The sequence below is a fragment of the Hemiscyllium ocellatum genome, chromosome 2 (assembly GCF_020745735.1).
Source record: "Hemiscyllium ocellatum isolate sHemOce1 chromosome 2, sHemOce1.pat.X.cur, whole genome shotgun sequence".
NCBI lineage: Eukaryota > Metazoa > Chordata > Chondrichthyes > Orectolobiformes > Hemiscylliidae > Hemiscyllium > Hemiscyllium ocellatum.
In genome coordinates, this window is record NC_083402.1 from 75,122,835 (window position 1) to 75,145,472 (window position 22,638).

At 37.8% G+C, this 22,638-nt stretch overlaps 1 protein-coding gene across 2 annotated transcripts in view; it reads right to left on the bottom strand.

Moving 5' to 3' along the window:
- Positions 1 to 22,638, bottom strand: part of cep120 (centrosomal protein 120) — a 101,663-nt gene that overhangs the window by 21,222 nt on the left and 57,803 nt on the right. For both annotated transcript variants that reach the window (XM_060837694.1, XM_060837686.1), the window contains 5 exons: positions 21,407 to 21,589; positions 16,756 to 16,852; positions 12,887 to 13,048; positions 12,444 to 12,533; positions 3,295 to 3,387 (listed from right to left, as the gene is read on the bottom strand). In XM_060837694.1, coding sequence (XP_060693677.1) covers positions 3,295 to 3,387; positions 12,444 to 12,533; positions 12,887 to 13,048; positions 16,756 to 16,852; positions 21,407 to 21,589 — 625 coding nt within the window. The remainder of the gene's footprint in view (positions 1 to 3,294; positions 3,388 to 12,443; positions 12,534 to 12,886; positions 13,049 to 16,755; positions 16,853 to 21,406; positions 21,590 to 22,638) is intronic.

Consider the following 22,638-nt stretch of genomic DNA (forward strand, 5'->3'; position numbering starts at 1 on the left):
ATCAATGAAAACTAATTTTGAGTGCAGTGCTGTGGAAGTTTAAAAGCATACTATAAATGAAACAATGTAACTTATGAAAATGGAATGCAAGTTATGTTTGAGTATGTATCATACTTTTAAGCATCACAGTAATCTGGACTAGTATTTCAGGGCATTTCACCTAGACTGGTTTATCATCAGTAACTCTTAGCCACAGCTTTCGTGGTCAGTCATAGACTGGTTCTTAGTAAGGTGAAGGTCTGATAGCCTGAGATTATTAGATCTGTTAACAGATTTAGAGTCTCCTGATGCTGAGGTGAGCTTCAGACTCATGTTCATGTCCTCTATAAGAATGACTCTTTTAATCTCTGTAACATCACTCAAATTCACATTTGACTCAGCTGATCTGTTGTTGAAATCCTCATCCATGTCTATGATTACTTCTAGAGCTGATTATATCAACTCAATTTTGGCTAGTTTCCCACAGTCTATTCCCCATAAACTTCAGATCATCCAAACCAAGACCATGTCTTACTTTGTGACATGCCTTATTCATCCATTACCCCAGTCCTCAACAAGGTCAAGCAACAACTTGATATTGGAAAAATCATCCTTGTTTTCAAATCACTCCACTGCCTGTCACTTCCCATCTCTATGATCTCTTCCAGTCTCACAACTCATTTTAAGAGTTTTGTATTCCTCTAATTATTGTCTTTTGTGTATTCCCAATCATAATTGCAGCACTTTTGGAGTTATTTAATTCCCACCTTCCACATCATTTTTAAGACATTGTAAAAACAAAGTTACTTAATATGTCTTCTGTGGCTCAGGCTCAGTGTCATACTTTGTTTTGTTACACTCCTGTGAAGTGCATGGATATATATCATTCTGTTGAATAAGTAAAATTTGTCCTTGTCAAAGGTGATCTGCATTAATTTGGTGCTCTTGATGAATACCTTACCAGGGCATAAATTAAAATATTCCAAATGATTTGCTTTGTACACTACTCATGCACTGGAAGTCCTTAGGCCTACAAGATGCATGCCTCCCTTCCCATTTCAGCACGACAAATCAAAAAGAGATGTCATGCAGCTAACCATATGTGCAGTGTTAATTTTCAGCTTTCAACAATGCATATTTTCGAAGTCAAAGAAATTGAATCGAATCCCAATTTTGCTTGCAACTTTAGGGTGAGTATTAAAACACTGTCCATGAGATACTGACAACACAGCAATAGGAAATTATTCTTTTGAAACAGAAACTTTGTTGTAATTTACCAAAAAGAAAATATTGAAGCCAAAACTAAGAGGACTTCTTTTTAACCAATGAGGCAACTGAATTATTTTATTAAGCAAAATGATTTTTTTCTTTGCTCATCTAAACTCCAAATTTTGCATTTATCTTTTCAACTTGAAACTAATTTTTACACAAATAATATTGAAATCACAATGCAGAAATTCATATGTCCAGTCTTGTGAAAGGTCAAGTCAACATTTTGTTTTATATTATAGGTGAAAAATAAATTACGATAAACTTTACACAGTTCACTTGAGTACAAAGCCTGTCAGTAATTCCTCAAAAGTAATTTACTATCAGTATATAAGATTGACTCAAAAACGGTAACCATACTTACGGATTTACTAAATAATTCTAGTACAAGAATGGGAAAAGGAAAAGAAATCTTCTTAATAATGTTTGGATTATAGAATGGATCAGTTCAATTTAATTGTAATCATAAAGAATGTTGCAATTATAAGTCTGCTTGCTTGTTCAGTAAGATTTAAAAAAATCTCAAGGCAACATTTGAAAAAGAGAGTTCCCAGTATCCCATATGGCCTACATTTATGCTTCAATGAACCTTACTAAAAATATTAACATGCTCAGTTCTGGTCTCCCTGCTACAGGAAATATGTTGTGAAATTTGAAAGGGTTCGGGAAAAAATGGCAAGCATGTTGTCAGGGTTGAAGGGTTTGAGGTATCGGGAGAGGCTGAATAGGCTGGGGCTATTTTCCCTGCAGTGTCAGAGGCCGAGGGGTGACCCGATAGAAGTTTATAAGATCATGAAGGAATGGATAGGGTGAACAGTCAAGGTCCTTTCCACAGGGTAGGGGAGTCCAAAACTAGAGGGACTAGGTTTAAAAGGTGCATGGGGAGAGATTTAAAACAGACTTAAGGGGCAACTTTTCCATGCAGAGGGTAGTGTGCGCATAGAATGAGGCACCAGAGGAAGTGATGGAGGCTGGTACAACTACAATATTTAAAAGGCATCTGGATGGATATTTGAATGGGAAGGATTTAGAGGAGTTTGTGCCAAATGCTGGTAAATGGGGCTAGATTAATTTAAGATATCTGGTCAGCATAGAAAGTTGGACTGAGGCGTCTGTGTCCATGTTGTACATCTTTAAGTCATTATTTCATTGCTGATTGGAATATGCAAATTGTTATTTAGACAGAAATAGAAATGAATCACAGACTTTAAAAATAATTAGTTAGCTGTGAATCATTTTGGGACACTAAGAAAATGATAGGCATTTTTTAAATGTGGCAATACAGCACCAATACCATTAAGTCTCCATCGTTAGCATTTCATCGCTACTGACCAGGAGTTTAACTGGATAAACCATCGAAGAGTTAATTTGCTGAAAAGAAACTATTTACCTCCTGACCTTTGAAAGCAACTCCAGTAGTTAACAACTAAAGTCAAAGTTGCAATGGAATAGTCAATTTTCTGTATGGCCCAAATTTAACTCAAATCAAGTTCAATGCCATTTAGGACAGCACAGTTCAGTTGCTACTGTCCCATCATTCAACTCAATATTCATTTATTTCACTAACAGTGAACTGTGGCTGTAGTATATTCCATCTACAGCATGCAGTGCAATACTTCAAGTTCACTTCAAAGATCGCAGCCCTTTAACCTCCATATCAGAGAAGAGCAAAATTCCAAGGGCACGGGAATATATCTCAAAACCCTTCATGCCATGGATTGTCCTGACTTGGACATAGACTGCTATTCCTCAATTGCATACATACCCTAGAATTCTCTCCTCAACACCTTACCTGCAGTGATTCATAAAGCTCACCACTACCACCTACAGGAAAATGAGGGATGTACAACAATTACAATCTTGATAGCAATGTCCAATTGTCAGGAACAAATGTTTCTTTTAAATCTTTTTAAAACATTAAATTTACTTGAAATTTTACACTGCAACTAAAGAGAAAGGTTACATGTTCATGAACAGTATCAAATAAAAAGCAAGATTATTGTATTTTGCACCTTTAATGTTATAACAAATTTTAAATACAATCACCTCCACTTCACCATGAGCAAGCTGTCTCTCTCTTTTTTCCAAATCTGCCAATGTTTTTTGTAGTCGTTCCTCAAGTGCAGCATATTCAAGCACCTAACATCAATAACAAAAGAATCCCAAATTATGCAGTTTCTTTTCAGTGCAGTATTGGTAACTTACAAAATCTTACAAATCATAATTGGACAAGTGGCTCCCCACTTTCAGACTGTCTCTCAAAAAAAAGAATAAAAGCCTCATTTACCATGTTCAGTTATTAAAGCAATTTATCTTTATCATTATTCAAACCAAGGTAAGCAAGGGAAAAAAGTGTTGAGATCTGGTACAAGGGGATATATCTATTGGACGTAATACGCTTCCTTTTACTTCAAACTTGCTCAGCACTAGGATTTATTTATCAACTTTTCCTACAAGATGTTTTGAGTTATAATGATTAAGTGCTTATGCCACTCCTTTGTAATGGTAGATAGGAATTTTACATGTGAAGGATATTTTTAAAAGGTTCAAAGAACCTTCTAAGCATTTTACAAAAGTTAGCTGGACTTTTTAAAAAAATACCCCAAATGTCAGTGCACATGTCCAGAATCTCACTATATTTGCAATTTACTAGTTAAAGCTGAGTTCTGTGCACATGATAAACTCCACACCACTGCCTATTATCTATATTATTTTATATTCTGGTCATCACCGGTAAAGTCTAAATATCATAAGCATAACTTCAATAATGCTGTGCAGCCTTCTATGCACTTGAGAAGAATTTTAGTTTTTAATTTCAGGCTTTGAACATTTGCAGTTTTAATTTAAATTTTACAAGCCCAAACTTTGATTACTAGTTAAAATATGTATTATTACAGATCATGTAGAGAATGAAATGAAGGTGAAATCAAACACAACTTTACTTTAGCTGACCAGACATGAGTATTAAATCAGTTCCAGCTATTTAGCTACAGACAAATAATAATCACCACTGTTCTGAGCTAAATTAACATATATTGTTCAAAGTATGTCACCACTTAAATTGCATCAGAATTCAAAGTGTTAATCTTTATGACATACATTACAATGCCTTCTCTCTCAGTCAAATGTTACAAATAAGAGAGGGGTTTCCTCTGCATTAAATATCTCAAAAACATAACGAGTTGCAGAGCAAAACAGGATTATTTAATTGCATTTTGTCTATCCTGTTACAAAGGACTGAAACACAAAATATGCCTCACATCTTTATGAGATAATGACAACAAGTGTAAACTAGCACCCAAATACAACACCAATAATAGCTCTAACTGCTCATTGAAACTTTTTCACTTAAACTTTCAGGGATGAATGAATTTGAACTCCTCTGTCAGAACTCATACAACACCAGGTTATAGTCCAACAGGTACATTTGAAATCACAAGCTTTTGGAGCATTGTCCCTTCACCAGATGAAGTGAGAGAGAAGCACATAGACACAGAATTTAAAAGAGGCAGTGAGATAATTACAAAAAATTTAAAATAAGGTCATGCTGGAGACAAACCAAATGATTGGAACAACATGCGTGATGTAAGAGTCACATGCTGAGGGTCTAACCGAAGTAATAAGCAATCCAAAACTGTACAAGCTAATTAAGGTAGAGAGATCATAACAATCTACCAAGGTCATGGTGTCAACACAGGAAGATTTTACAGATATAGAACAGTGCGGTGGGGTCACATATAATGCAACATGAAATCAAGATCACAGGTGAGGCTGTCTTCATGGGTACAGAACTTGGCTATCAGTTTCTGCTTGGACATTCTGCGTTGTTACATATTTGAAAGGCCGCTCAAGATTGGAGGCTGAATATTCTTAACCATTGAAGTGTTCCTTGACTGGGAAGGAACATTCCTGTCTGGCATTGTTGTGTGCTGTCCATGTTGTAACGTCTGCATGGTCTTACCAATATAGCATGCCTTAGGGCATCCTTGCTTGCAGCATACGAGATAGACAACTTTGACTGAGTCGCATGAGTATCTGCCAGGTTTGTGGCGGGTGGTGTTTCCATGTGTGATGGCACATCTCTGTCGATGATTGACCTGTCTTGCAGAGGTCGCTATGGCAAGGTTGTGTGGTGTTGTGGTCGATGTTGTACTGAAAGCTGAGTAGTTAGGTGTGAATGATAGTCAGTTTAAGGTTTGGCGGTTGTTTGAAGATGAGATGTAGAGGATGATCTTGGTGAGATGTTCATCATTACTGATGTCATATTGAAGGCTGTGAAGAACATGGTGTAATCTCTCTGCGCTCAGGAAGTATTGGACAATGGAGGGTACTCTATCAGTTGTATCCCATGTCTGTCTTCCAAGGACATCATTAAGTTTTTTTTGCTGCGGCACATCAAAACTGTTGATCAATGAATTAAGCATTGTATCCCATTCCTATGAGGGCATCCTTCAAAATCTTCAGGTGTCTGTCGTGTTTCTCCTCATCTGAACAGATCCTGTGTGTATGTACTGAGCATGTCCATAGGTGATGGCGTGTTTAATATGTTTAGGATGGAAGCTAAAGAAGTGCAGCGTCATGAGGTTATCCATGGGCTTGCGGTAGAGTGAGGTACTGAGGTGTCTGACCTTGATGGAGATATATGTATCCAGGAGGGAGACGGACTCTGAAAAGTAGTGTCCATGGTACGCCTGTTGATTGGATGAAACTTGTTGACATTGCTAAGTTGACGTTTCAATGATTCCTCATCAGGAATCCAAACTCCTGTATCACTGTTGCTGAGCACTATATAGTACCTTTTCCATGTAGTTTGATTTCCATTTCTGATTTATTCCACAAAATATACAACCTCACAATTACAAACTATAATCTATTTGCCCAGTTCCCATAACTACATGTCAAGTCTCTTTTCTATTGTCAACAAATTCCAAGATGAGGTGTCCCTGATGCAACTTCAAATTATTGATTTACTCACAAATAAGGAAGTGGAGCCAACATCTATCCCTGAGCAAATCTACATCCAACTCTTGCCTTCTGCATAAATAATTTTCACTAATTTCATCAATCCAAGCAAATTTATTTATCTAGCACCTTTAAAATAGTAAAACATCCCAAAGCATTTCACAAGAACGTTTAAAATAAAAACTGACACTCTGCCACATGGGGAGCGATTAGTGCAGCTGAACAAAAGCCTGATCAAAGACGAGGTTTTAAGGAGCACTTTCAAGGAACACAAAGTAGTGGAGGATGGAGAGGCTGGGGGTGGGAATTCTAGATCTGACAATCTTAGCAGATGAAGGTAAAGCTGTCAGTGGAATGGTGATAAAAATTAGTGATTGTTTAGAAGCCTGAATTGAAGGAGCACAATATGAGGGCTGCAGGAAAGTGACAGAATGAGAGAAAGGCAAAGTGTTGTGAGGATTTGAAAATAAGGATATGATTTTTAAATTTGACAGATTGCTTAACTGGGAACAGTGCACATCAGCAAAACATATGCAAAATCACATTCAATACTGAGTTTAAGGCTAGCTGCAGGGTTCTGTATAAGCTCTAGTTTAAAACATGCCATGGGAGGCTAAACAGGAGAGCATTAGAATAGTTAAGGCTAGAGACAACCAGATCTTCAAGCAGACACCAAAGACCATGGCTTGAGTAATCTTCCCACTATTTTGTTGAAGACTATTTCAGCACATCCAATTTTTCAAATTAGACAAGCAGTCTGATGATTTAGAGAAGGTGGAGGGTAGAAAAGAAATGGTGCAGAGACGGAATTGCTAATGTGAATAAATCTGTGGAAGCTATAGTGTTATCAGATGATGTCACCTGAGCTTGTGTTGATGAGAAGCAGGAGCGAACCAAGATTAAATTTTAAGGGATTCCAGAGGTAAAAGAGTTATAACAGGAACAGAAGTTATTGCACATGATAGAGAAAAGATAGGAATAGGACCAGTCGAGTGCTGTCCCACTCAGCAAGACAACAGAAAAAGACATTGAAGAAATATGGTGTAGTCTTACCATGCCAAAGGTTACAATTAGGTAGAGAATGACATTACCACTACCACAAAGAATGACATTTCTGATTTTTTTCCTATTCATTCACAAGATGCAAACATTGCTTGCTGGGTCAACATTTACTGCCCATCCCTAATGTGGAGTCGGGACCTTAACAATGATGTTAAGGAGAAGGTTCCAGGATTTTGACCCAGCATCAGTGAAGGAGCGGCGACACAGTTCCAAGTTAGGATTGTGAATGGTAAGGGGGTAATGCGTAGGGTGGTGCTCCAGTGTACCTCCTACCTTTGCTTTGTTGATGGTGGAAATCACATTTGGAAAATGTTCTGTAAGGAGTCTTGGTGACCTGTGGCAGTGCATTTAGTGGATTAGTCAGCAGTAAGTGAATATGCAGGTATTGGAATTGGCACCAACCCAGCAGGTTGCTTTGTCCTGTGTGGAGTCAGATTTCACAATTGTTACTGAGGCTACACTCCTCCAGCTAAGTGAACAGTACCCTACATTCCAGATTTGTGATGCCTAGAGAGTAAGCAGGATTTGACAAGTCAGGAGCTGAGTTCCTCACTATAGAATTCATAGTCTCTGACCTGCTCTTGTAGCTACAGTATTTACATGGCTAATCCAGTTCAGTTTCTGGCCCAAGGTAACTGTAGGAATGTGTTTCGAGTATAAGCAGGTAGGGAAAGAATTAAGTGTTGAGTATTGTGAAACAAGAGATTCAGCTGAGCATGACTCAGATCAGATATAAACTTGCCGTTAACAATGGGGTGCTGGAGGCAAGAGTAATCGGTTAATAAGGTGGAAAAGCATCCATTATGTAGAGCAATTTAACAATATTGTAAGATTCAGTATGTAAGGTCAGTTTAACAAGGTGAAAAGTATTCATTATGTAACAGCAGATGGCTTAATCTTTACTATTGACACTCTCTGTTTGTAACAGTCATGCAATCAATGTGTATGTTGCCTTATCTGGATGCTCCTCCCTGTAAAATGATGACATAATTCATCAAGAAACTGCTATTCCAGAGAAGACTGAGAACACATGTCCCTGCACACATGAATGATTGTTCTCTCTCCCTCCATGGTCCAGAATAAAGATGAAGGAGGTAAAACGTTACTGTGTCTCCGAGCATTTTGCATTGACTAAGGGGGGAAAACGGGAGGACAATATTGGCATAGTCAGCAGGATCCAAACAAATAGGTATGATCGGACTGTGTCAGTGGTTGCCCGGAACATTGGTGTCTAAAGACGGACGGGCCTACAAGGTAAGATCTTAAACCTTGGCCCCTCTCAATATTCCTGTGTGCCAGAGACGGCCCCCTTGCTTAATCACTTGCTATTCTAAGGATCCCTCCAATGGTAATTAGTTCAGTTGAGAGACAAAGTTTCGCAAGCACACTGACAAAGAGGCTTGAGTCCTCTGCGCTGCATTGGGGGAAGGGGGGTATGATTGAGGTTTGAGTCCTCTGCGCGGTACTGGGGTTCAAGACCCCTAGGGAGGTGTGATTGAGGTACAAGTCCACTGGGTGGGTTGATTTGAGGTTCAAGTCCTCCGCACTGTGCTGAGATTTGAACTCTGTGTTTAAGTGAGGTTCGAGTTTTGTGTTTAATTAGGATTTGAGTTTTCTGTGTTTAATTAGAATTCGTGTTTTCTGTGTTTAATTGGGGTTCGAGTTTTCTGTGTTTAAGTGGGATTCAAGCCCTCATGAGGTGTAAAGTGAGAAAGGGGTTAAAGTCCCCTAGTGGTGAAATTTGAAGCTCTGCGAGTCTTTGTTCTGGGGAACAGAGTAGCTTGGACTGCAATGCCATGTGGTCTATTGTGAGGGCTTTCTGTTTTTATAAGTGTAATTTCAATGACAGGATGCAAAATAAAAGAAATGCTGAAATTAAGGTTGTACTGATACTTGGGTCAGAAAAAGGACACTTCAATGTAAATTATGCCATGCTGACAAAGTGTTTGATGTTTAAAAAGTTTGGTTTGTTAAAATACTGGTTCAGAAAATCCCTTTAAGTAACTTTTTTGCCTTGTTTGAATCAGGGTCTCAATTCAATGTGTTTTGTGGGCTATGTAAGGGGCAGATTTGTTTTAACATTGAAATTGTACAACAATGTGTCCTTTTAAAAATTATCAAACTTGTTACCTTAAAACAAATTCATTAAGTGCTTTGAGCCCCGATTTGTTTAAAATTCTACAATGCCTATTAAAAAAACAGTCAGGTCAGTGGTCATGCTTTAGCCAGATGAGAGCATTGTATTAAAATATCTTTGCTGCTGTATTTTTAATGCAGTGTTCACAAAAAGAAGAGTGCACAGTGCCAGGGACCCAGGTTCAATTCCCGACTCCGGCGACTGACTGTGTGGAGTTTCCACATTCTCCCCGTGTCTGCATGGGTTTCCTCCGGGTGCTTCAGTTGATAATGTCAGTCCAAAGACACTTGATAATGTCAGTCCAAAGATGTGCAGGTAAAGTGAATGGGTGGGTTGCGCTTCGGCGGGTCGGTGTGGACTTGTTGGGCCGAAGGGCCTGTTTCCACACTGTAAGTAATCTAATCTAATCTAATTTTGAGTTTGATGTTTTGTTAAGATTTTAGAGAATATTAGAATTTGAGACTGAGCTGTTTCAGTTCTGTTAAATATTAAGACTTCATTAGCCCCCTTCATATTGCAAATTCAAAGAATGCTGATCTCTACCAAAGTTGTCACTGTAATTTCCACTGTCTTATTTGGGAAATTTAATTTGGAGAATACATTTTAAAATATTCAGCATTTATTTCCCACAAATATTTGAGATTTAAATCTGAATCGAAATTGCCTCTTCAATTGCTAAAGCACAGGAAACATTTTGTTGTTTTCTTGCTGTTCCAGATTTTGGAAATACTTTTCCTGACAGCTTTCAGATTAGCCAAGTACCAATTTGTTAAAGGAACATCATTTTTGAATAACCCGAATGAGGTACCAGAGGGTTTGATTTTAGGATCATTGTTGTTTATAATGGACTGAATTGTTTAGGTAGTACATTTAGAAGTTTATGGATTTTATAAAACTTGATAATGTCATAAATAGTGAACTGAATAATAGACTTCAAGAATTCAAAGAAGGTTGAAATAGACAGACATAATTTAGTGTAGTTAAATGTGTGACTGTCTTTATACTGATAACCACCTTGGCAAGGAAAAAATGAGAGAGGAAATGCAGAGATACTTTCAGCAGCTAACATCGTCTCTAGGGTTTCTCCATTCACAGGTAAAGCACACCTTTGGACCACTGCAACCACACCTCCCCCACCCCCACCTCCCTCCACCCCCCACAACCTGATCCAACGGGTTCAATCAGCTCTCCAGTCATGAGCACAAAGGTGAAGAAATTAACAACAGTGAAGAGGAGGTCGGTACATTTTTTGTCAGTGGCCTTCCTACAGACGTGAAACCACGTGAGCTTTACCTTGTCTTTCGATCATTTAACAGATATGAAGGTTCACTGATCAAACTAACATCACGGCTTTGTTACACTTAACAGGCGAGCAGGAGCAAACATAGCAAAGAATGTTGCGTTCACCTAGCCTGCAGCAGCAGCTGCTGCTCTGCACGCTCAAAGACTAATGTGCAAGTATCCTGCATCTGAAGCATCTCTGAGTTGACGGAAATCTCGTCAGTTTTGTGAAGCACTTAACTGCCCTTATCCAAGAATTCAGATTTCTCTGTGGAGTGAAGGAGACTTTGGAGAATTGGCTCATTGGAGGGGATGGAGTGGTCACTAAGGACTGTGGATTTAAGAACTTTACTGGTGAACGTGTTTTCCACATGGGAGGATTCTTCAAATTCTAATTACTGTAATGGAATAATAATTTTTGTTGTGATCATCATAGTATGCTGTGTATCAATAATTTGCTTAAAGATGGCTGTCAGAGTCTTACGAAAGATGGCAGTGCCATCTCGGTGGTTATCATGAAATGATAAAAGGAGGGAATGAGAATGTGTACAGGGTATAAGCAGGTCAGGAAAAAGTTTTGTGTTTTATGAAACAAGAGGTTCAGCTGAGCATGACTCAGATCAGATAAAAACTTGCAGTTAACAATGGGGTGCTGAAGGCAAGGGTGATGGGTTAACAAGGTAGAAAAGCATTCATTATGTGGAGCCAATTAACAATATTGGAAGCATTCAGTATGTAAGGTCAGTTTAATAAGGTGAAAAGTATTCATTATGTGAAGGCAGTTAAGATAAAGAACATTCATTATGTAACAGCAGATGGCTTAATCTTACTATTGACACTCGCTGATTGTAACAGTCACCAATCAATATGTACGTTGCCTTATGTGAATGCTTCTCCCTGTAAAACGACAATATAATTCATCAAGAAACTGCTATTCCAAGAAGAATGAGGACTCATGTGTCTGTGCACATCAGTGATTGATCTCTCTCCCTCCATGGCCAGGAATAAAGATGAAGGAGGTAAAACCATACTGTGTCTCTGAGCGTTTTGCTTTGACTGAGGGGGGAAAAAGGGACGACAACTGCAGGATGTTGCTTGTAATGGATTCAGCAAGACTATTGCCATGGTAAGGTCCTTAGTTGGCACCTGTGTGGCTCTTGCCATTACCAGCCCAAATCAAAATATTGCCCGGCTCTTGCTGCATTTGGACGCTGACTGCTTTGTTATCTGAGGAGTTATGAATGGTGCTGGCTATTGTGCAAGCAACAATGAACATTTCTACCCATGAACCTTATAAAGCTTAATTAATAGTGGACATTTGCACAGGACACAAATAATTCTTTTCTCCTTTTCATGGGGTGTTGTGGTATCATAGAGACATACAGGCTTTGTTGGACACCTTATTTCATAACAGTGTTCGAGTCATTGGGCAGAAACATTGCAGTCAAGAGTGTCTGGGCAATTTGGATAGCAGTATTAGGGTTTGGAATTATTCAGCAAGTGAAAAAGTAAGATCTAAAGCTTTCCTTTAATCCAAACTCCAAGGAAGTAATTTACCACTGTTTAAAATGCAGTATACTATATTTTTAATATACACTTTAGTATAGTTTATTTTATTAAAGAGACTAAAAGTTCATGAGGCTATTTAATTTATAAATGCATAGTCCTTGACTTCACCCAGGGATTAACTTTAAACTCTTGAACAAGCATACAGTTACTTTAGCATCATGCAAATTTATCTCCTCTACCTCACCTTTTTCTTCACAAGTGCTTCCCTTTCTCGGTCTCTCTTCTTCCACTCCTCAGCAAGGGCTTGCATGTGTGCCAACTCTTTGTGCTTCAACTATTGGTAAGAAACAAATAATACATTAGCCACTTAAAAACCACAATAAAATATTTATCCACATAGAACACAAGATTTACTTAGATAATTAATCAGGGAGTTTTGAGTTGGAGCCTGTAAAGAGATGAAGAAAATTAAAGAAAAATGGGGAAATGTTTAATTCTTTATAAGTTACATAACATCTAGGTTGTAATTAAAAATACAAAAAGCTCAAGTAGTAGGGAGTTGCTTTCAATGTTATACAATTAGGCTGGCCCCAATTATTTCAATGGTCCAAACATAATTTTCCGCTTTAGCATTAACAACGAGTTACTCATTAAATTGGGTTTTTTGCTCTAACAAAAAGGATTTACCTGGTCCTGAAACAAATCTTCTTGTGCTTCTTTCCACATTTCTAACTCTAATGCAGCTTTATATTCCATCGTCTCACGAGGCCTAGGGTCACGACCTGGCTCTGACGCCTGACCAGGCTTAGCTGAAGGATCAGGCTGTTGCTGGTATCCAATATTTGAATTCTGCAGTAGAAACAGTTTGTTAGTATTTAAAAATATATTTGCATTTGTGCGCTAAACAAATACCAGTGAACAAGACGTTGGCAGGCAGCTCTTTGAATGTGTTGAATCACTGAATTAGAGTAGGGTCTGCAACCTGTGGTTCCAGAACCATCTGCAGTCTTTAACGTTTCATTCACAGGTTCCAACCTTGACAAGTTGAATCCATCTAATATGAAAAAACCTACAAAAGAAATCAAGCCAAGAAACACAACAGCCATGCTTTTGTTGTAGGGATTAAAAGCTAATCAATATTGTGTATTTTAAGGGTTTAAATGATAACTGAAAACATTTTCATACTCTAAATACGCAGTATAACTACACAATGGTTACAGAAAATTACTGTGTCAAGAATAGATTTTATGAATGTGATCATTATTGCTTGAAATGTAATGGGGATTATACATCATTCTAAATAAGCTGTGGGAAGATTTTTTAAAATTGATCTATCGTATATACTCCTGTAAAAGTTGATTTTTTTCAGGCTATTTTTTAAGATTAAATTTGTGGGGTCAACTTTTACATGGATACTACTTTTGAGAGGCTGAAATTCATGCTACATTTGAATTATAATTACATGGTACATCTTAAATTGAATATGTCAATAAAAATGTGATAAATCTTGCATCACATTAATTATACTAATTATAGCACTTGCTTGATAATGAATTTAGAAATCCATAGTCTAACTTTGGTGTAAACATCAAAATACAAAACAGCACAAAAAAAATCCTCATTGTAACATTTATGGACAGGATAATACCTTGACTCACAAATGTTGATATGTTATCTGTGAAGAACGAGGGTTGACTTTTATAGGAGACAAATGGAAAATTCCAGATTTATCTGGCCACAAATGGGGTTGACTTTTACTCGAGTATACATAGCTGCAAAAATTACTTTACCTTTACAAAAGCTTGTTTTAAAAATTTCTTTACAAGCAAAATTAGAGTCAAAAAATCTAAAACCCCTGTACTAACTCAGCATTATGGAATTCAAATAGATACATCACTGAAAAGGTTCATTTGGACAGTCATGTCTGCACTGGTTCCCTGTAGGAGGAATTAAACTAATGCTACTGCCTTGCCTTCTCCTCAGAACCCTGCACATTCCTCCTTTTCAGGTAATGATCCAATTCGTTCTTAAATACCTTTATTGATCTTGGCTCCAACAGACTTACAGTCAGTGTATTCCAGATCCTACCCACTAGTTGTGTGAAAAAAAAATTCCTTATGTTGCCACTTCTTTTCTCAATTCCCTTCAATCTATTTCCTCTGATTCTTAATGCTTATACCAATGCTAACAATTTCTTCCTGTTTCAAATATCATCTCAAACTTTTCTCCAAGGCTACAGTTCCAATTTCTTCAATCTACCTACGAAACTGTTTCTGATGCATAGACCCTTCCTCATGCTGTTACTCTTAATCCTCTATAACGCTTTCATATCCTTCCAGTGTATGTGGTGCAACAACGACACATATTTCAACTGAGGATAAACCAGTGTTTTCTATGCCTGTATTGATAATACCCAGCATGTTTTATGCTTCATTAACAGTTCTCTCAACCTATCCTACCACCTTCATCAATTTTGCACATGCAGATGCTCATGCATCCCCTTTAGACTTCAGTCTATTTGAATTTAATTTTTTTTTACTGAAGCATTAGATGCATACAAGAAGTCAAACCTGTATTGTATTGATGCAAATTATGCATTTTACTGGAGATGTAAGGCAATGTCACATCTCTGATTTGCAGAAATCATGGACAAATCTTTCTAAAAAGGCACTTTAGTGAAGAAAAAGACGCACTCAACTAATTCCTGGAATGAAAGGTTTGGAATAAAGAAGGCAATGCATTCTTTGGATCTAAACTCATTGGACTTCTGAAGTTTGACAGATGATCTTATTGAAACATACAAGATCCTGAGGGGTCACGACAGTGTGGATGTCTTGCTGAGGAGACTATAACTAAGGGACACAGTTTAAGATTAAGAAGTCTCACTTTTAAAACAAAGATTACAAGAACTCTTTGAGAATCATTAGTTTGTAGGATTCTCCTCCTTAAAAAAGAATGAAGCTGGATCACTGCATTTATTCAAATGGTTAGAACAATTGTTGATCGATAGGAGAGTCAAGGTTTTGTGTGGTACAAGTGTGAAAATGAAAGTTGGGACTACAATCAGATCAGCCGTTTTCTAACTGAACTCACAGCAGTTCATAATTTATGAAAAAAGATGCTTTGAGAACTCAGTCATTGGACATGGTATGGGACAGCTTGAGGACAAGAAAAAGCATTATATAAATGTTAGTTAGTTCTTTCTCGAGTGAAAAGGTCAGAGGAAAGGATCAGCCTTCTTTTTATCTTTTAAAAAAAATCAGACCAGTCCATTTTGTGATTTGATAAACTGTTTAAAAGTTTAGCTGGAATTGCTAATACAGAAAAGTGTCTTAAATGCTCTCAATCTGATTTTCTAGATCATGTTCAGAGTATATATAAAGTAATCAGGCATGAATATGCATCAAATTTCATTAATATCAAGGGGTTCTTTAACGAGTTATTAATTCTCTTATCTGGAACAGTCATCTTTAGTGCACTAATTATGCCAGCTATCTTGATTCCTTTAATATGTCAACTTGCCCCCATTCAGTTCCTTTCAAGCCCCCTATCCTTTTCACTTGTCTGCACAATTTGCAACAGAACTTAGAAAACAGATATAGAGAACTCTGAAAGGTCTGGGTCTGCGAGCTCTGCAAATTTCATGGACTTTTTATGTGAGGTAGACAAACAGGCAATAATCACATTTAACTGTTTTTTTGCAGTTTGTGGGAAATAAACTTGGGAGGAAACTAGGGGGAATTGGCGGCAAGAGAATGGTTCACCCTCACAGAAGAAAGGTAGGTAGCCAACCAATTGAACCTCACCCTTAAACCAGCTCATGGTGAGACTTCCACTAGCTACCAGCCATTCTGTTTGGGTGGCCGCTCCAGTAGCTCCAGCAACATCAGTGCTCCAAAGTGGATGCCGCTGGCACAGCAGGAAGGCCTAGAATTCTCCTTCTTCTGGAAGCAATTACCCCATTTGTTCTGGATGGGGTGGAGATTGGGAGGGGGATAGCAAATGTGGTGGATTATAAAGAACATGAGTGTAGGGTGGAGGAGGGATGCTGTCTTCTCAGTGGTGTCTTGATGGGCAAGTGAATCCTTCAATTATAATACCTCTCCTTCCTTCCCATCGTTTCAAATGCTTTGGAGAAAACAAAACTCTTGCCCACACCTACCAAACATCTTATGGCATGGGTATAGTAACACTAGGGAATAATATTTAACAACATCAAATGACCCATAATTATTTACCTACATATGATGGGTGGGCTGGGGATTTCCGCACTTGCCAGCCTCTGCGTTATTAGGCTGACCTCATGAGTGGATGGCAAAGCATAAGCTAGCCATCTGATGAATATTACCTGTGAAAATGTACCCAATGGGGCCATATAATATCCAGGTCCACGATAAAGTTATATTTTAGTTAAGTTTTCAGTTGATCGTTTTTACAAATTCATATGCTGTGTTGATTACACAGTACTTAAGTAAATGCAGATCAAAACAACGGTTTTTCAAATCAAGATCAAAAAACCCTAAGCTTTAATTTATGTAAGGATACCATGGGCTCACCTGAGATGAATCAGATACAGTAACATGTTGAGTTTTTACAAAATTATAATCCTCCAGCGTCATGGAGTAGTACAGTTCAGCAATTTTGTTGTTTGGCCTAATAAAATAGTGGAATAATTTTAAATAAGAACTTATCCTTACAATATCAATTCTCAGAGCACAGTATCAAATTCAAAAACTTTATAATTAATGAGAGAGTCTGTTCGCTCGGTTGGTTGGACAGCCATTGTGTGAATTAAATTACACTAAAAGCACAGGGTTTGATTCCTGTACAGTCTGTTCTGCTATAATGCAGTAGTTCCATTCTCATTCAATCCCACGTTATAAGAAAATTGAGTAATCGTGGTACCATTTAAACTAATTGAGCTGGTATTGCATTATAACCAATGCGTGCTTTAAAAGTTCGCACTTTAGAAACAGTGTCCCCGATTCGTCAATCACGTCATCGCAAATTCAGGTTAATGAAATGCACGTTATAGCAGAATGACCTGTACTTCATGAGGTAGATTCAGGGCCAATCTCATCGCTCTTCCTGAAGCAAAAACAATTACAGCAGTTTACTGTGGCATGGTAAATAATTGCCAAGGTCCTACCTTAGACAGAGAATACAGGAAAATGATAAGTAATGACAAAAAGGGTGACTAAATGGTGTTTAAAGATTTTTTTTTAATATCTAACTTTAGCCCAGTCTGATATTTTCCAATGTGTTCACTATATAATTTTCTGAAGAATAAATGAATAGCATAAACTATTGCTTTAGATGTAATTAAACTTTTAATCCAGTGATAATATTGGAATGTATTACTAACAACATTGTCACAATGAAACAATTTTGTCAGCAGTTTTCAATTTTCAATTACAATCTCATTATTGTTCCCTTTCTCCTTCATCTCTCTTCCAATAGTTGGCATGGAGAAGCATTTTTCTATTTATTTCTCGCACAAATGAATACGTAAAAGAAGTGTTTTCCCAACAAAAAACTACCTTGATCTTAAAGGATAAATGCCTATTTGCTGAATTATTGGTACACAAATATCATTGCTCAAATATTCTGTACCTATGAGTGCCTTTCAGAAAGTACAAACATATTAAAAACACAAATGCCACATTGCATTGTCAATAAATCTCACCACACAAATCTTTCTCCTACTTGCTGCCTAGATTTTTTCTACTTTTCTGCCAAAATTGCCATTGTACAGGGAATCAGAGGTTCTCCTGCAGTTCTTTTTTGTTTACAAAACTGTTTCCAAGATGTGCATAAATACCTGCCGCAGCACAGCCAAAGGGAAATAGTGGTCATCAGAGCTTGACTCCTCACAAGTCATTTTAACTGCAGTAAATTTGTCTTAACAAGAAGCCAGCAAGCTTTTGCAGGATACTTGGTTCCATTAAATTGGATCTCAAGCTCATTTTGAAATTCCAAAATAGGTGTTCAATCCTCAAAGTTTATATCTAGCTTACAGACACACTTTTTAATAGTTTATCACTACAGTCAAACCGCATTTCAGAATCAAATTGTTCAAGATACTCAAGTCACAGGTTTAGATTTTCCACCATCTCAGGTCTACACAGTGAAAGTGTGAGTCTTAAGGGATCACTTGTACTTCATAGCAAGCAGTTTTTCTTTGAGTATAAAGCCACAGCCCAACCTGTCTTCCAAAAATATTTTATTTATTTCAATCCCACCCTCAGCAAACAGAGAACTAACCAAATGTTAAATTTATCAAAAAGCATTATTCAGACAGAACTTTGTTTCAAACACTGCTGACAAGTAGAAGAAACAAAACTAAGTCAGAATACATACAAGCAAAATATTGCTTAAGTGATTATAACGCAGTCAGGCAGCTGGGCCTCAGAGAATAGGAGTTCCGATTGGGGCTGTTAATCTGGTCCACTCAGGGATTCCTCGCTGACAGATAAAAAGAGTGTCAGAGATTCTGATCACTCTGGGTGCTGACTCTGATGAGACAGCACCAGAATCAAGGATTTTCCATGTGTAAATAAATGTACTTCGGTGGAGTTATTTCAGTAGGAACAAGTGTAAAGGACATTCCTGAAGAAACTCGCTCTCAACAGTCGTGTTTGAGTAGGGGTAAGCATTTCTTGCATCATGCCATTACTTGGGAAGCTTGACTCGTTCAACCCTGCCATCAAGGACTTGGCTCAGTATGCAGAAAGAGTTATTTTTTCAGTGCAAATGACATTGGGGCAGATGAAAAGCAATGAGTGATTATCCTGATAAGGCTGTGACTCCACAGTCTTGTCTGTTAATAGGAGCCTAACTTTCTCTGAGGCACCAGATACTGAAACCTTTCAAAGTTTGATGGATTTGGTTAGTGAATATTATGACCCCCAAGCCTCCCTTGATTCTGAGACACTATTATTTTTACTTGGCATTTTGAAAACCAGGGAATCAGTTTTGGGATTTTTAACTCAGACGATTAGCAGGGGCATGTGACTACGATTTATCGCTTAATGAGTTGCTCAGACACTGGTTGGTTAGTGGGATTAATGATATAACCACACAAACGCACTTACTAGGTAAAGGCCAACTAGACTTCAGACAGGTGCTACAACTGGCTTTATCATTGGAAAGTGCAACATATGGAACATATGATTTGCAGGGTAATCCGATGGAAATAGACACCTTTGCCAATCTAACTGAGTTTGGGGAACATCATTTGAGTGCAGGCAATTGCACAGTCTCACTCAAAATATATAGCGATTGGAAGGACTGTAGTTCAGCCAACAGCAAAACAAAGCTTAACCTCGGCCAAATGGTTAAGCTTTTCTTCAGGATCTGGGCCAGCAAGCCATTACAGTTGCTGCTGGTATGCAAATTTGAGGCAGCCAGAGTCCTATTAGACCTAACATCAGTAAGATAACTTATAAGCTGATACTCAGGGGATTGCACACCCTGGAAAATCCACTTATATCTTGGTTGGAACAATTAAATTGCTTCACAACAGCCAAACCAGAATGAAAATAAATGTCAATTTAAATGGTCAACAGGGTTCTAATGGAGGCCGATACCAGCATGGCTGTTTCAGTGACCGCAAAACTAGTCTTTAATAAAATTTGCTCTGGACTCCAACCTTTAAGTTACGTGGTATAGGTTGGCTGAGAACCTATACCTGGGAACCTTTACAGATTAAGGGTACAACTTTGATTCCAGTCTTATTTGAAAAGCAGCTGGTTCAGTTACCACTGATTGTAGTAAAAGGCTTGTTCCCAAGCATGGTGGGGTGAAATTGAGTGAGAAAGATTCACCTATATTGGTTCAACATTTTTCAATATGAAAATGGCTGCCTGAGTGAAGTCCTAATGAAATACTCAGGAGGTTTTGTGGGGGCAACCAGAGGAAGCAAGGCCACCTTGCATGTTGACCCGGAAGCAATTCCATGCTTCTGCAAGACATGCCCAGTGCCATTTGCCCTATGGGGAAAAGTAGAGGCAGAAATCAGAAGGCTAGAAAATGAAGGAACCATCAAACTATTCTAATTTGCAGAATGGGCAACACTGGTCTACTGATTTTGAAGCCCAAAGGCTCTTCCATGTGTAGGTTTTAATGAAACAGTAAACCACATTGGCTCATGTGCAGAACAAAGCGCATGAATCAATCCCCACTGAAATTGCGCTATTGCCAACAGAGGTAAGAGTTCTCCAAAATATCGTTCCCTAATTCTTCACTGACATTGTAGCCAAATTGCATTGCTGAAATACATGTTATCCCAAAACTACTTGTTTTTTAAGTCATGGTTCTCAAAATGGGATAGGAAGAGACAGAGAATGTACAATCATTGAAAGTGCAGCAATTAGGTTCAAAGGAGGAAAAGTGATTTAAAAAAAGCAAAATTAAATAATGTCTCTTTACTAGTTTATACATAGTATTCAGATCAAAATAAATGAATTAACAGTACCAATAGAGATAAATGGTATCTGAGAGCCATTACAGAGATTTAGTTACAAAGCAGAGAACTAAATATTCAGAGGAGTTTTTTTCGGCAGGAAAGAAAGGGTGCTGGGGTAGTTCTGTTTATAAAAAATGGAATAAGAATGATGGCAAGAAATGGTTTCAGGAGTTCAGGAGAGATGATTTTCCTGAAACATAAGATTCTTTAGCTGTGTGACAATGATAAATGCTGATAGAACATTTCTCATTTGTAGCGCACCATTGAAGACAGAGATGAGGAGGAATTCCTTCTCTAAGAGGATTGTGAAACTGCGACGTTTCAGGCATAAGTCCTTCTTTGCTGCGCTTTTCCAGCAAAACATTTTTCAGAATTTTAAATCAGTAAGGGAATCAACGGTTATGGTGAAAAGACAGGAAAGTGGAGTTGATCAGATCAGCCACAACCTCATTGAATGGCTCACATCTGCTTATGGTCTTTTAGGAGAACAAAGAAGCAGTCCAGTGATTTGGCACAAAACCACAGTACACATCCCACAACACAGCCAAAGTCACACTGGTGAATCTTTGCAATTAAAAAAAAACTTACATGAATGACTTATTCTACTTGCCTGTGAGAGTTTACCATAGGATGTATTACTAAAAATGTAAGGTGCACTATTACACGCGGATAAAATTTGAAAATGAGACATTAGAACTGAGATTAATCATTTTTAGTATTATTTTAATAATTGTACTTGCCCCTGTGTTGCTATCACTGGTATCCTCTCACTGTAGGTCTGACGCCAACACTGATCTCCTGATGGTCCCAAAAAGCGAGATTTTTCTGCTGTCAGAATATTGGACAATTTCAGTCTTGCTACTCCCAACAGCAAGTCTTTGGCCATTTTATCTTTGTGCCATACTTCAACCAACAAAGGTAACCTAAAAGATTAAATGAATCTGAATTTATAGTAAATATAACATGCATTATTCAATTGTTACACTTAAATCTATTTACTCACTTCCTTTGAAGTCAAATTCAAAAATAACTTAGTTAGAATCTGAAATGAATTTGTTTTTGAGACAAAAAAAACCCATCAAGTTCCTAACTAAATCAAGCAGGTAAAGATGATGTTGGATTTAGTCCTTGATCTATGCTGATTGGGTAGTGTTAACTTCAATGGCCTCAAAAATTAATGAGAATTGTCCAGGGTTCTCTTTTTTGACTGTTACTCAATTACTCAAGACAGAAAAAGTGAGAACCAGAAAAAATGTACAGTATGTAGCACAAGTATACCAAGTATGGCTTCAAAACTTAAACAGATCAGAAATTCTCAGGATTAGCACATAATGATCATGTAAGTATGGGACAAAAAAAGTAACTAATTAGATGCAAGTATTCCAGTAAGGAGTTAATACCTGCAGGGAAAGAAAGTTTTTAAAATTAATTTACTATTTTAACATCTGACGAACAGCAATATCTTCCAGAGGCCAATACTGGAGTCTCTGGTCTCTTTGTGAAAATATTGGACATGAGCGTATGCAGGTAGTAGTTTCAAAGTTTGCAGACAACACAAAATTTGGATCGCAGGAAACAATAAGGAGGACAAGGTAGATTAAGGTTGCTGAAATAGGTAGAAATTTCACAGATGAAATCTAATGTAGGAAGTATGGTGCAGTGGATCTTTGAAGGAAGAAGCAGGAAAGGCATTATAAATCAAATAGTATAATTTTAAAGAACAAGACATACCAAATAGAGGAGTCGGCCACTCATCCCCTCAAAGCGAAAGTGAAGACTGCAGATGCTAGAGTCAGAGTGAAAAAGTGTGGTGCTGGAAAAGCACAACATGTCAGGCAGCATCCGAGGAGAAGACAGTTGACGTTTCCGGCCGAAGCCCTTCATCAGGCATGTTCCTAATGAAGGGCTTATGCCCTAAACATTGACTATCCTGCTCCTCAGATGCTGTTTAACTTGCTGTGCTTTTCCAGCA